This window comes from Biomphalaria glabrata, chromosome 3 (genome assembly GCF_947242115.1).
Source record: "Biomphalaria glabrata chromosome 3, xgBioGlab47.1, whole genome shotgun sequence".
In the NCBI taxonomy this organism is placed as follows: domain Eukaryota; kingdom Metazoa; phylum Mollusca; class Gastropoda; family Planorbidae; genus Biomphalaria; species Biomphalaria glabrata.
This window is the reverse complement of record NC_074713.1, coordinates 10,819,182-10,834,929: the sequence shown is the minus strand read 5'-3', so window position 1 is coordinate 10,834,929 and position 15,748 is coordinate 10,819,182. Positions and strand designations below refer to the sequence as shown.

General features: G+C 32.5%; 2 protein-coding genes across 2 annotated transcripts in view; one reads left to right on the top strand and one right to left on the bottom strand.

Annotated features, from left to right (window-relative positions):
* Window positions 1-1,152, bottom strand: part of LOC106071149 (5'-3' exoribonuclease 2-like) — a 58,225-nt gene extending 57,073 nt beyond the window's left edge. The window contains exon 1 of the mRNA XM_056023310.1: window positions 1,056-1,152. The gene's annotated coding sequence lies outside the window, so the exon portion shown is untranslated. The remainder of the gene's footprint in view (window positions 1-1,055) is intronic.
* A 260-nt stretch (window positions 1,153-1,412) lies between these two features.
* On the top strand, window positions 1,413-15,043 carry LOC106071150 (uncharacterized). The gene is made up of 17 exons (XM_056023771.1): window positions 1,413-1,787; window positions 4,117-4,316; window positions 4,722-4,789; window positions 5,633-5,799; window positions 6,407-6,513; window positions 6,618-6,727; window positions 6,846-6,948; window positions 7,143-7,229; window positions 7,879-7,969; window positions 8,115-8,166; window positions 9,193-9,302; window positions 9,977-10,146; window positions 10,505-10,605; window positions 10,720-10,861; window positions 11,222-11,305; window positions 11,509-11,618; window positions 13,109-15,043. The coding sequence occupies exons 1-17, from the start codon at window positions 1,454-1,456 to the stop codon at window positions 13,149-13,151; spliced, it is 2,079 nt and encodes a 692-aa protein (XP_055879746.1). The 5' UTR covers window positions 1,413-1,453; the 3' UTR covers window positions 13,152-15,043.
* The last annotated feature ends 705 nt before the right edge of the window (window positions 15,044-15,748 follow it).

Below are 15,748 nucleotides of genomic sequence, written 5' to 3'. Positions count from 1 at the left end.
CAACTAGGCTACATGTATTCTCTGTCTCTTTCTTTTAATTCCCATCCAAGGACCCTCTTCTTTTCATATTTTGGATGTTCGTTTTGTTACACCTTAACATCCCCTCCCTCCCATAGATGCTTATAATTCTTTTCATGACTCTCTCCCCCTTCCCTCCACTGCCTGTATGATAGGTTGTGACACTACACGCTTAGTGTATACCTCTCCTCACCACCAGCGCTCGCCTGGCGTGATCACCTGCAGTGGGCATGGTCTCTGGCTTCAAATTAGCAGCCCGCACTTTTTCTTTCATTCATAAATTATATATTCTAGATTTCTCGATCTAGGTCACATTTATTTATTTAAAAAAATCATAGATTTATTAATCCCAATAATATTTATTACGATTTTGCCTTGTGCACTATAGGAGAATGTGTTTAATTCATTATTATTCATTGAAACACCTCCTTTTTTAATTTTATTTAACAGCTAACAGTATGAATGTGATTGGAATGTCTTTCTAAAGATGTTTGGAAGCTTATTTTGATAGATCCATCAGCCTACGATCAAACAGGCTCATAATATAGCCTTCATCCCTTATATGGGTATGAATTGCCGGGGGAGGTTTAAACAATAGCTTTACATACTTGGTTACCGAGAATCTAAAAAACTGCCATCTGCTTTGGAAAAGCGGAACAAAAATACAGGAACTTATCTAAAATTGGACATGCACTGTCCCGAAACATCGTTTTTAGCTCCAAACATAAAAACAAATTAATTATAAACAAAAAAAGCGACGTGTTTCTTAAAGGAGATTTTGATGAGCTGTGCCTAATATAAGAAGCTACTACAAATTCCCATTAGATCTATATCAAATCTAGATCTAGAATCTAGATGATTCTGTTGATTCTCTTGCAATTGAAATTAGTAAACAGATTCTAACTGACGATTTCGGTAACCTAAAATTTTTATAAATAGTTAAAAATACTTTAAATTTTAAATGAATCTGGTAGATAAGTAGATCTAGATCTATAATTGTATAATCTATTCTATAAATATCATCTAGAATCTATATAGATATATAGAAACTATAACTACACAGGCTACAGCAGTTGAATTATAAACAAGCCTGGTAAGATGTAACTCATTTGCAAAGAGACCAAAATGTACATCTATTATGCCAGCTGGTACATAGATTCTATACCTCTAAATCGAGATGGGGTTGACTTGAAAGAAAACAAAAAAAAAAAAAGATCAAAACTCAAAACCATTTCTCTTTTTTCACTTTGACATACTAATTTAAATTGAGTTTGTTAATATATTCAAAAATAGAGTCATTTATTTTACAATTTAACACACTGGCACGTGCATTATAATTTTATATTCGTTTTAAATGCTTTTTAAAAAATAAAATATAGACTTCATCTAGATCTATTATCAGGCCCTCTCTCCGTAAACAATTACAATCAAAACTATGGCGTTAGAATTCATAACAAAACTTTGCAGTAAAGCTAAATTAGATAGGGATAGAGGCTTTGCAGACTTAGAGGAATACGTTAACGTTTGTGACGAAGAAGAAACAATTAGTTTGCAACAAGACTTTTTGAGACTTCTCTCAGACTCTGATTTAGGATGGGAAAGTCGCCATGGTGGTCTAAGTGGTGCTCGGTGTCTTTTTGAACATGGAAAAATTAGAATGAATGATGATGAAACTGGTCTCAGTCCTGGGACGACTTTTGCATATACAATGATAGAGAAAGCTATGGAAATGCTAGAACATGAAGAGTTTAGAGTTCGAATAGCAGCTGGTATGTGTGCATTGCACATGACATGTAAAATGTATAATAATATTTACAATCTAATAATAATAATGGCAACGGCAATTTCTTTCACATGACTTATATGACTATGTCATATGACTATGCAAACTCAGTTGTGACCCTATATTAATTATTATGATACATAAAACACTGAACCATAATCTTCAAATACAAAAACAAAATTTAATAAAATACTCAGAAAGACACAAAAATAAAGGCACATTCCTCATCCCATATGCTAGGACAAATTTGTACAAATACTCCTTCTTCCCTAGTGCTAGTAGTAGAGCATGGAATGGGTTGCCTGAGCTAGCCAGGAAAACCAGTGACTTGGCAGAATTTAAGTCATTGGTTAATATGCATGACGCGTAGGACGTAGTCATCTTCTTTTTTGAAGTAACGTCTGTATTATATAAGATAAGATGATATTATCATCTTTTTATTAATATCTATATATAGATAGACATCTTGGTCTAGAGATAGACTAGCTGCTACTCCGCTAGCATATAATATATAAATATAGATTATTGACTCTAGTTATAGTAGGTGTCTAGACTAGTGACTCTAGAAATCTATAATTATATATATATAGATAGATTATATAAATAATTATTATAATATTATAGATATTGATTGTACAAAAATGTTAAATCATACAATATCTATCTATAAACTTTATATTACTATAATCTAAATCTTGTACTAATTTAATAAATGTATAATTCTAGTCATTTTTAATAATAATACTGTAATCTATAGCCCAGATAAGGGTTACAAGACCTCTGGCAAAAGGAGGTGTCCTCCTTTTTGAGGTCATGTCCTCCATCCTTTTTACTACAACTGCAAATATATAGATTTTATAATATTTAGCCAGGAAAAGCAATGACTTAGCAACATTTAAGTCATTGATTAACATGCATGATTAGACTGACCTCAGGTCATGTGTAGGGTGTAAGCATCTTATTTGATGTAACATCTGTATTTTATAAGACAAGAAGATATTACCCATTAGTCTAATTCAGTCTTTCAATTATCTTGTGGTTTGAACACACAAAGTCACCCACTCATTAATAAGAGAATGATTGTACAATTTTTGATGCTCTTGTTAATGAACAGGTGTTCATTTTTTAAATTGAAAATGTTCCTGAAGTTCAGTATTTTTCATTTTCGGGCATATTGTAATAGTCAAGATGTTTGGAGACATTTTGATTTGTGCTTGGATTTGTTGTAGACTGGTCCCAAGTTGGAACTGTTTCACTATCATCCACTGTGGTAATATTCATTCATTCATCTAAAACTTACAAGTCAAATCAGCATTGAAAAAACATATTTTGCTGATCACCTCACAAATACATAATGTGAAAAATTGACTTTCCATTGAATCAGTTAGCGGCATTGTCCTCATAAAATGCTACCTAAAGAAAATATTTCCATGCGCAAACAATAACATAATGCAAAAAGTCACTTATCTGAGAAATTATGTAGTTTGACAGCCATTGATATACTAGTATACAATGAAGGTGTTAGCCTTGCTTTTAATGTACTTTGTCATTTTTGTCCTCCTTAGGGCATGCAGGTATCTGGTAACCCTAAGCTTGATTCATTATTAGGAGATAAATCTTGACAGATGATGATTACATCCTACGCTTTGAAGGCTGCCCTTGCCCAGAATATTAGATTCTATTGCTTGTTGAATTCAGCCTTTCAGTGGACTGAAATCTAGCATAATCATGACATACTTATAAAATACACATTGCTTATTAGAGCTTAAATTTAAAATATTTTACCAGATGGATCTGTGAAATACTTCTAATGGGAAATAAGTTTACAACCAACATATCTTGTAACCTTGAGAAATTAAAAATTTTATTAACATCCTATCCAAACCTTTATCACAATGGCTGATGATGACAATAAATGTTGGGGTTTTTTTTTTGGAGTGGGGGATTAGGTTATTAAAATAACAGTTCAAAGTACAATCCTCTATTTTTGTGAAAACAATTATAAATCTGAGTTGCTTTTCTCTAATATTTTTTGGAAAAAAAAAAAAAGGACCAATTTTTTATAATACAATGTCTTTTACCAAATTTTTTGAAAGTGCTTTGTACACAATGTAGTAATATTTCAAATTCAATGGAGTCTTTGATAAATTGTATTGTTTTGAAAGAAAAATCTTTTTAAAAATAACTATTTTGAAATTTTAATTTATTTTATCCTATGATGATATACACAAATATTGTGTTATGACAAGATAATGTACATTATGACTCTTGTCAAGCTAGTTAGCTTTCTGAGACCTTTTTAAATCTTTAAACAGGAGAGCTTTTGGGTGTGCTATGCAAAATTATTGGCACCGAAGTTTATGAAAGGTGCAAAGATCAAATAACTCAAGGAATCCGCACTAATTTGGAGCGTCATGGTCTTGGACTTTCTGAAGATTCACTAGACTCTCCCAGTGATCAGCCAGAGAGCATCATGTTTGGGTCACCCAATACCAGTGCACGACTTATTGAAAGGGTAGGCATCTATGGCTTAACATTTGTTCAATTAAAGATATTCACACATGCAGACTTTGACTTGTAAAGTTTTTCTTTTTATACCCTCAGTTTTTTTTTTGTTGTTGTTTTTTTTTTTACAATGTTTTAAACTCTGAATACAATAAAAAAAAAAAAAAGGTAGCAGTACAAATATTGTTGTAGAGATATGCATTGAAAGATATTTTGGGTTTTATTGCAATTAGCCCTATTGTCTCAACTGTTTCTCTCTGGAAAACATTTTTCTTTTCCTGTTTCTTTTCTAAGCTGTTGCCTGTTTTATTCTGTTGTTATCACTGCAGGCTCCACGCCTTTTGTTTTATATAAAATTTTAATGTGCTTTCAGCCGTATGTACACAATAAATGTAGTGTCTCTTGTATTGTCTAGAGATCAAGTGAAGCTAAAGAGATACTCCATGATACAGCTGGATGGAAATCATTGGAAACATACATGAAGTAAGTGTCAGACAAATAGTTTTCTAAAGCAACTAACTATATAATATAATTGTTTGAAGTTCATAATAAATGTTCTTTGTTTAATGAGGGAGATGTTCTAATGTTTAGTAAAAGTAAATTTCCCCTTTCAGAACTTATGATCTATAGGAGAGATGATGTAAAGGTCATCTGTTTCTGTGGCCTATGGCTCATGAGGATGTCATGTGGCCATCACAATGACCAACCCCCTTTACTTTTCCCCGACTAATGTCAGGTACCCATTAGAGCAGGGTGGACTCAGATGCGCCCAAAGATCCTGTAATTCTAATGCTTAGACTTTTTATTTTTATTAATTTTTTTTTTTGGTTGTTATAAGCCTTTTTTTTCCTCTTGGATTACTTTTTTTTTAAACAATTTTCCAGCAACTGATAAACTTTTATATTGTTGTAATTGATTTTTTTTTTCAAGCTTCAACATTTAATTTGATCCCATGTTATGTGACCTTTGGTTTAAGTGTATAGAATGTATGCATTTTGAAGAGTACATGAAGTAAGTAAGTAGGGCACATAATCTGTTCCTGGGCCTATGATTAATGAGGTCTTGTGGCCCCACAATGACCAACCACCTTAACTTTTCCTCTACTAATATCAGGTACCCATTAGAGCTGGACTTAGAGGCACCCTAAAGATCCTGAAATTAAAGACCCAGAATTCCCCAGTTTGGAAGCCAAGCTCTTTACCCTGTAGCACTCAGCCACCCCACCTCCTTGAAGAATACATTACATGTCATCATTTTTGTTCTTGGCTTATTAAGTCTATTGTATATTTGTGAGGAATCAGTTAATTGTATATTCTTCTTGTGTAGGTGTCTTCAAAGTGTGATACTTGGCTGTGGCTACAGATTCAATGACTTTGTTGACCAGGAACTATTGGACCTTATCTTTGAGGCATTAATGCACACTAATCGTTTTGTCAGAGAAACTGGATTCTATGTCTGCGGTGCCCTGGTGACTTGTGGAGCCAAAGAAGGCTGTAATTAAACAATTTTTTTAATTGATACCATATTGTAATGATGCTACACTCAAAAAGTTAAATTTGTTAAAACTCTTCCCACAACATCTGTGTGCAGGTCTTTATTATTTTTTTTTTTATAATTATGGAAATAGCATATTCTTTCATTAAACTGCTAATTGTTTTAAAGAAACAAGTCTAATGGCTTTCAAATTCATGCATTAAGTCTACCGTGCAATGTCCATTACCCAGCCATTATTTTATAGATTCTTGCAAAAAAAAAATATAATTCTTTTAAGTCAACTTTAAAGTTGCTGTTATAGAAAATTATTTTTAAAAAATATTTTTTAAGTCTGTTTATTTATCCTTTACCAATTATTGTATATATATATACATTCTTACACAATTTTTTTATAAATGAAGTAAAATTGGCCTATTTTGCATTGTGTTTGGTATGTAAATTTACTTGTCAGTATGTTCAGATTTAAAAAGGTGCAGTATTATTTCATCTACTGGTACTACTATAGTGTCAGAAACACCAACATATCTTAAGTTATGCTAATTCCATTACACTTTCATTCCTTTCACACAATCACCATACCTCTGAAATGCAGTTTCTATGTTCCAGCTGAAACTGATAGTGAAGCAAAATTAACAGAAGAAAATGCAATCTATCGCCATGGCAAGGTTTTCTCTGAGTATTTGGGTCGAGGAGTAGCTGATAACTGGAGTCAGGTATGTGCAATGCTTCACACCAAATTAATTTTCTCAACAGATAATAATGAATGTAAAATTAAAATAATTCAGACCTTAAACGGCGACTCTAATATTTCTACTAGGTGCGAATGGCTGCTTCAGTAGCAACTCGTCAATTCCTAACAAGTTTACCAACAGAAGAGGCAAGAGAAAAGTTTTATCCTATTCTAATTCCTCGAATGTGCCTGAACAGGTATTAATTTATTTTGTTTATTAGATTTTTGTCTTTATACATATTTCTTTGTATTTAGCGCTTGTGCTGAAAAACTGACTTTGAATCTTTCATGTTTTTTTTGTTTTTTTTTATACAGATATTACATGGCTGAAGGGGTGAGGCTTTATTCACAAGAAACCTGGCGACAGATCACAAAGGGTGAAGGCAAGCATTTGGTAGAAAAATATATTGATCAAGTGGTGAGTGTCTATTGACGACAGTTTGTGTTTAATATTTATTTGGTAGATGACGTGTGATGAATGTCTGAAGAGTGTTGATCTTTGTACGGTAGGCTTAAAAGGACAGTGGGACAAAGGAATTAAAAATGTTTTTTTAAGTACATTAATAATCTTGATTTTAGTGTAGAGATATTGTTTGTCCCTGCTATTCACAGGTAGACTATTACATCCTAGCCACTGACTCTGACAACCATGCTGTTAGAGAAGCTGCATGTGCGTGTATTGCTGAACTGGGCTCTAAGGTAAGACATTGCTTTTGAAAAACTGTACATTTATAAAATACAGCCACACCTTACAACTAGCTTGATAGGGCTGGATTAAGTAAAGTACCCCTTTCAGGGGTTGTGAACTAAAGGGCGGATGATGTAAAGGTCATCTGTTTCTATGACTGACGGTGGCCAGAACAATAACCAACCGCCTTTACTTTTCCTCAACTAATGTCTGGTACCCATTAGAGATGGTTGGACTCAAGGGCATCCTAAAAATCTCAAAATTTAAAGTCCCTGACACTGAAATTTGAACCTTAGACTCTCGGTTTGGAAGCCAAGTGCTTTACAACTCAGCCACCACACTCCAGGACTGGGTTAATTTGATTGCTTTTTTCTTTTCAATATTAATATAATTCTTTTACTTGTGCCTGTAAACATGGCAACATTCAAACTGTAAAAGTAATTTATGTTTGTTAGGGAAAAAATGTCAAATTATCACCTGTCTTGTTAAAGTAAATTGAATTAGCTATTAGAATAACAATTTTCAATTGACTTTTTAGATAACTCATATTTACACATTTTTTTTAGACAATTGTTGTTATAACATTCTTCCAAAATTTGTTAAAAAATTGGGATATTATTATTTATCAAATGTCATTAAAAATCTTTAATTTCTTTTAAGATTGACAAGTCTGCAGTGAGTCCCTATGTTTCCAAACTACTAGAGACACTTTTGGTTTGCTTTAATGATGACAGTTGGCCTGTCAGAGATGGTAAGTGCATGTGTTTTGTAGGAAGACCTTGTTGTCTGGATTATCAAGAAAATGAATAATTTATGTGTACTCAGCTATAGCCCAGAACTTATTAAAAAAGGAATGTTTATTAAAAACCTTTTTTCTGTATTTTTTTTTATTTCAGCTGCTTGCATAGCATGTGGTCATTTTGTTTTGTGTTTTCCACAAGAATCAAAGTAAGTTTTGTTTGCATTTTATTACTAAAATAAATTCCTGTTGTTACTTTAATTCATAAGGGCCAAGATATTTCAACAATATCACAATAAAGCAACAACAGACCATATATGTATATAAATATGGCTCCTTCCACCTTGAGATAATGGATGCACCCAGATCAATCACTGGTTTCAATTGATTTGCCTTCAGTGCTGTTTTAGCTTCTTTGCAGCAGCATCAGTTTCCTCTCTGGCATTGCATTTGTTGCATTGGTTAAAGGGAAGGTGTGTGGCCCATGCTTCTTTGTCTCTCACTCACTACTTTGCTGATGTGATTCATTAGAATAATATGTATTACATTTGATACCTATTTATTTGTGGGGAATATGGAATAATATCATGGATGGTAGTCCTAAGACCTGAGTAGTCCCCCCACCTTTTTTTTTCCGATTTCTCAAGGTTGACTCTTGAAGCCTTAACACCATAAGGCAGTGGGAGTTTGAGATTAAAGTATCCCCCTCTTCTTACTAAGCTTTTAAGCTCTTTCTGCCCATAGCTCCTGGTTTTAGTTGCGCAGATATCTGCCTACACCTTTACGTAGAAACAGTTTTGCTAGGTCTCGTATCTAAGCCACACAAGCATGCCAGGTACTGGTCTTGGTGTCGGATACCTATTGAGGCACAAGCTGTGTAGACAATGGGAGCTTGACCTCATTAATACCCCTGGCTCTAAAATCATTGTAACCATTTAAGATCTGGGTTCATCGATTGTCTCTCACAGCAGAGCTATATGCTCAGTGGTACTATAAAAAGTCATCCTATAAGTAATATGCAAATAGGTACTATAACAGTCATACTATACGATTTTTTACTTTATCATTAAGGGTTGAAGCTCCAGAAGAAACTTCATAAAAAAAAAAGAATGGGCCTAAATTTGCTCTTCTTAAACAAAATTTTTTCTCTTTCCGTGCAACTATTGCTCTTCTGAATAAATAATATTAAAGAAAAAATATTTTTTTTGAACCAATTCAAATGTTCTTTATAATAGGTCGTCCCTGCCAGCATTGTTCCCATTGTTTTTCAATAACCTACAAGACAACATCCCATCTGTCAGGCATGGTGCGGCTGTGGCAATTACAAACATCGTCAAGGCTTATGGTTAGTGTTTTTTTTTTTCTGTTTTCATATATGTTACATTTTACAAGCCTAAATCATGGTCACATTTTACAAGCTGTGTTATCATGGTTACATTGTACAAGCTGTGTTAACACTGTTAAATTTTACAAGCTGTGTTAACATAATTACATTTTACAAGCTGTGTTAACCTGGTTACATTGTACAAGCTGTGTTATCATGGTTACATTTTACAAGCTGTGTTATCATGGTTACATTTTACAAGCTGTGTTATCATGATTACATTTTACAAGCTGTGTTAACCTGGTTATATTGTACAAGCTGTGTTAACCTGGTTACATTGTACAAACTGTTAACCTGATTACATTGTACAAGCTGTGTTAACCTGGTTACATTGTACAAACTGTGTTAACCTGATTACATTGTACAAGCTGTGTTATCACGTTTATATTTTACAAGCTGTGTTACCATGTTCACTTGTAAAACTGATTCATAAACTCTTTTAACTTTATTTTGTATTTTACCGTTTAGCTCAGAGAATGTTTTAACTTTAGTTTGTATTTTACTGTTTAGCTCAGAGAATGTTTTAACTTTATTTTGTATTTTACCGTTTAGCTCAAAGAATGTTTTAACTTTATTTTGTATTTTGCGGTTTAGCTCAGAGAAATTCCATTGCAGCCTTTTTATTTTTCCTTTAGGTCCTGCTGAGCAGGAAGTTGTGTTTTGTAAGATAAAAGAAGGGTTTGAAAAGATTAAAGAGCAGCCAGCAACAGCTGAAAAATATGGCAACTTGGATAGTTCTCCAGCAACATTTGGGGTTGTGAAATACTTGAGGGATAACGACATGGACTTACACACTGACCAAACGGTGAGACATTCTGACACATTCAGGAGGATTTAATGGATTTGAAAAAAAGAAACTTAAAAAAAAACCCTCTCTGATGTTAATTTTATCTTTAGTTATTCTTGGTTGTCTTCAAGACATTATTATTATATTATATTTTTGTAAAAATAGACCAATGGGATTGTAATTTATTAATTGGATGCTTTCAGATATTGCTACATTATGAAAAGAATCAGACTCTTTGTTACTAAAAAACTACTTGAGAAGAAACTTCAGAAATATATTATTCTAATGCTAGAAATCTTTTTTTAACTTGAATATGTTTAGCTAATATAAAAGACCTAAATTATGAATCCATTTTTTTCTTTATTTCATATCTAAGATGTATTCTTGTGGCTCTCTGGCTCCTAAGATGGGGCGAGGTGGGGGCTGTATGGATCACAAGTTTAGGAAACCTCCACAGCCTTGGGAATTAGCTGATGGGTGAGCTAATCATTGGCACCTTGCTATCACTTGAAAAGATTGTTTTCATAAGTCTTACTTTAATGTAGGTACGAAACGAAATTTAAAACTTTATTTTTGCTTTTATTATAATAGCTGTGTCCACCTATTGGCAGAACTTAGCCACATCCCGGATGTGAGTGGACAGGTCAGCAAGCTAATCCCAAATATGGCTACAGCTTGTAATGTTAAGAACTACACTCGTTACCCTAACTTTTTGGAAACAGTTTGTAAACAGGTGAATAGATTTCCTGATTAAACTAAAATTAAAGAATGTTATTTAGGGAAATATTTAGAAATGTTCTACATACAAATGGGTTTGTACTATATTCAGGTGGCCAGCATTGGGGGGGGGGGGGGGGGGGGGGGGGGCAAAAAATCTTGTTTCCATTCCACTCAAAGAAAATAATTTTTAGTGATCTGTGAAGGTGTTAGATTACTTATTAAATTATTGCATGTATAATCAAATTAGCTTTGTTGGATTCAAAGGAATACAGGTTGTATTTTTATTTAACCTCAAAAGTTAATTAGCAAAAGTTTTTAATTATTTCTATCAGGCTGTATAGCTAGTGAAGACTTGTATACATTTTTGTTCCAGCTTCCTAACATTGCCAAAGGTTTAGGAAAGCGACCATTCAAAATGTACTTAGAGATGTTCCTAGATTACATCTTTGAGGCACTGGTAATTAAATCTTTCACTTTACAAGTCATAAACATGAAAATATAAAGTGAAGCTTTTTTTTTTTCCTTTCTTGATAAAACTTTGACCTTCTATAGAGCAAGATAAAAATATTTATTTTTTTAAAATACAGATGTTATGCTGGTTATACAATGAGTGTAAAAGTTTTCATATTTTTAAAAGTTCTATTACTATTTTGGTGACAGGACTGCGATGTAGTGTTGACATCATCATCAGCCAGTCAGTGTCTAATTGACCTTAGTCTCTTTCTGGGGCCTGGTATTGTCAGAGGAAGAATCGAAAGTTTTAATAGCTCGTAAGTATTTTATGACTAGGACAATTTAATATAATGTATTTTTTGCAGATAAGTTGTTGTTTTTTTAACATAGCATATAAAAAAGAATTTTTTTAAAAGGCAGAAATTTTCATGCAATAGGAACATTATATTATTTATGCCATACAAGGGAGCATTATGTAAATAAACTGTTAACAGTTTTTACTTATTTATGTGGTAAGATCAATGGTAACCTGTGTAGCGTTGGGTAAACTCATGAACATCCATTGTAGAGATCCTGATCTGTCTGGATTAAAATATACTAGTGTGCCTTTGAGCCACCAATTCTTTATCCTCTTATTATACAGAAAGAAGTGATATCAACATTACTTTTTTAAATCAATTCTTTTTTCATGTTGAATTAATACTAGAAACTAAACACTCCATTTTTTATTTTTCATAATTTTAACTAATTCTAATTAACTGAAGATTGTGTATGTAGAAGGGATACAACTGATACTCAGTAATAAGAAAAATACAATAGATATTTGTTAGTTCCCCTGTCTAGAAGCTGTAAAACTAGCTTTAATGATAAATAAAAAATTCATTCAATAATATCTTTCTGAAATTTTAATTCAATGTGTTGTCACACAGCCTAAGTTATGTGCAAAATTTCATCTCGATAGGTTAATGAAAAATTTTCTGAATTAATGAATAAACATTTTCATTTAGGTTAATGAAAAGTTTTCTAAATTAATGAATACCAATTTTCATTTAGGTTAATGAAAAGTTTTCTAAATTAATGAATACCAACTTTAATTTAGGTTAATGAAAAGTTTTCTAAATTAATGAATACCAACTTTCATTTAGGTTAATGAAAAGTTTTCTAAATTAATGAATACCAACTTTCATTTAGGTTAATGAAAAGTTTTCTAAATTAATGAATACCAACTTTCATTTAGGTTAATGAAAAGTTTTCTAAATTAATGAATACCAACTTTCATTTAGGTTAATGAAAAAGTTTTCTAAATTAATGAATAAAAATTTTCATTTTTCACTATGACGATAGAGTAACAGTAGGGATTTAATGAAAAATCTGTCAAACAATGCATGTATGTTTTTATAACCAGTTGTAATTGTTGTTTTTTTTACTAAAGCCAGCAAAAAATTTTCTTTTATTAACTATCAAAATCTTAGCATCTTTTTTAAGCAAGACATTTTTTTAACTATCCCATTGTTCATCTTTTTAATTTAAATAAGTCATTAAAGTTATTGAGATTATTATTTTACTAAGATTTTCATTAAGAGATACCGTTAGTTGATTAACAGAGTTACATATTGAATGTTTAAATTTTATACTTGAATTTTTTTTCCCTCTTGTTTGAATCTAGAAATGTTGATAATTAATCTTCAGCTAACTAATATAACACACTGACATTGACACTTTCTTTTGTTAGGCAGTTGAGAAATTTGATATAAAATTTGTTTTCATTTGTTTAATTTCAAAAGTATATTTTTTTTATTTACTTAAGCTACCTACCCAAGTTTGACTCCCTCCCTGGGCTGCCACATTGAAATAAGGTTGAAGAATCTTTCTAGAGACAGTATTATATTCTCTGCTTTGTGTGTTGAGACTTCAGTGATGAAGCTGAACCTGATAGACAATTGTAAATGCAGTCATTTTATATGTATATTTTTTTTTAGACAGATCAATTTAAAGTTATGAGTTTGTAATGTTTTTTTCTATATATCCAAAGCTATCCAAAACTTGTTAGCTCACTGACTTATGGCTTTTGAAAGGTTGTCATGCTTCTTTCCTCTACTGCTACCAACAGTTTTGTATACAAAACATCCCCCGCCATCCTGATGAAAGTTTGGGCTAGGATACAATAATTAACAATGCTGAATGCACATTCAAAGCGAAGCAATGTTAAACAAAACAAGAAACTACCAGAATGTGTTTGGTGACAAACATAGCTTGGACATAATGTGTCAGTAGAGAATTACTGATTATATACTCAGGGCTTAATGTGAACTGATTAGAAGGGATTAATGTGCAGTGTTTAAATGTAATATTTGTGAAGAAGACTGATTTAACATGTTCTAATTAGTTCCACATATGTGTACGTGATCGTCCCAATCAATGGACATAGCTACTTTCAATGACATTATTTTCCTGTTCCATTATTCTTACTTGTCATACTGTGGACTCTAAAACACAATGTAAAATCTGATTTTGAGTGTGTGTGAGTTGTCATTTATTGATTAGGTTCCACTTAATTTGAAGTGCCTGGGACTAAGTATATCCTACATGGTAGGCTCTTGTCCATGTTTAGAACAAATGAATTTTGTGGCCCACATTCAGTGATGAGATGTGCCAGCTTTCCTTAGAACTACATTATTGTAACTTCATTTCTCAGCAACAAAAGACTGAAAGACAACTTTCCTAAGTTTTCTCAAAAAGAATTGAGCATGACATTCAGACAATATCTGGCCACATGAACTTATTGACGGGCATGTTTATATGAGCTAACATGACCAACTTGTACTGGGGAGAATGAAGCTTGTCTTAAGTCCGAAGATTAAGGAAGAGTGAAATACTTCTTGTGGCTATGCAGTCTGAGCTGTATCTATATATTTTGCTATATTCAGCATAGTCATAACCGTTGTCTGTCAATGGTCAATTTAGGTTATTTTTCTGTAGTCTATGTCTGTCCATGGCTGTAGATTTCCTTTTAGTCTGAAAGATGTATCCCATGGCCTATGTAATAAATCTCCAGCTGTCTTGTTTGGAAGCTTTTTGCTGCCAGTTGCTCTCTTCTATGTCAGTTAAAGCTTGCTGAAAATGTTTGCTTATGTTCAGTATGGGGTACCTGATATGAAAATGTTTGGCTTATGTTCAGTTTGGGGTGTCTGATATGAAATTGTTTGGCTTATGTTCAGTATGGGGTACCTGATATGAAATTGTTTGGCTTATGTTCAGTATGGGGTACCTGATATGAAATTGTTTGGCTTATGTTCAGTATGGGGTACCTGATATGAAATTGTTTGGCTTATGTTCAGTATGGGGTACCTGATATGAAATTGTTTGGCTTATGTTCAGTATGGGGTACCTGATATGAAATTGTTTGGCTTATGTTCAATATGGAGTACCTGATATGAAATTGTTTGGCTAAAGTTCTATATGGAGTACCTGATATGAAATTGTTTGGCTTATGTTCAGTTTGGGGTGTCTGATATGAAATTGTTTGGCTTATGTTCAATTTGGGACGTCTGATATGAAAATGTTTGGCTTATGTGAACTTAGGAATAAGAAACTGGTTCTCTTGAGAGTTATTTTAATTGTAAACTTGTCTAAATGTTTTATAGCTGCATGTTTTATATGATTTTATTGATTGAAAATTGAAAAGCCTTTTTTTTTGTATATAAATCACTTGATGAGAAATAAAAACCTGATCAATATTTTACTGTGTAGTTTTAGTCAAACTCAGTCAACCTAAAATACATTTCATTTTTATACTAACATGTTTTAGAGAAAAGGATATCTAAGAGAACTCAGAGGTGATTGTTTTCCAAGTGCTTTTTGGTGAGGCATCATAATAAGCAAATCTTTCATAAATGAAATGTGATGTAGTTATATGTGCTAAACACTGTCACTGCAAAGTTGGATACTGTGGAGGTGCTCGTGGACCTTACAGTTACTTCATTGTCCACTTAATATTCTGGCAATGCAAACAAAAATTCTTAATGTTATAAAAAAAAAATTACATTGACGAACATGTAGCTATGATTCCATATGAGAATTGAGAAAATCACCTGAACTATAAGTTAGATAAATGTCAAAAATCTCAATAGAAATATCATGTGACCAGATGGCAGACCAATGGCTTCTACACGAAGTAGAAAAAAAAAAATTTAATTTAAACATCTGGAGAAGAGGATGTAACATTCCTAAATGTTTAAAAAATTTCCTGTCTTGAGTCAAACAGCAGAAACAAACTAAAGCTCTTGATTTCCTAAACAAACAAAAGAAATCCTTAATTTGTTTACAAATATAGTAGAAAAGGCCTTGGAGTTTTAGCAACACATTCCTGGTACAACTTATCTTATCTTATAAAATTCAGACGTTACTTCAAAAAAGAAGGTGATTACGTCCTAAGCGTCATGCATCT

Bases quoted from the DNA above. Each gene is read 5' to 3' on its own strand.
- LOC106071150 (XM_056023771.1), top strand. From the start codon at position 1,454: ATGGCGTTAGAATTCATAACAAAACTTTGCAGTAAAGCTAAATTAGAT. The intron at 6,728-6,845 runs GTATTAATTTAT...TTTTTTATACAG, and splicing joins CCTCGAATGTGCCTGAACAG to ATATTACATGGCTGAAGGGG. The intron at 6,949-7,142 runs GTGAGTGTCTAT...TGCTATTCACAG, and splicing joins AAAAATATATTGATCAAGTG to GTAGACTATTACATCCTAGC.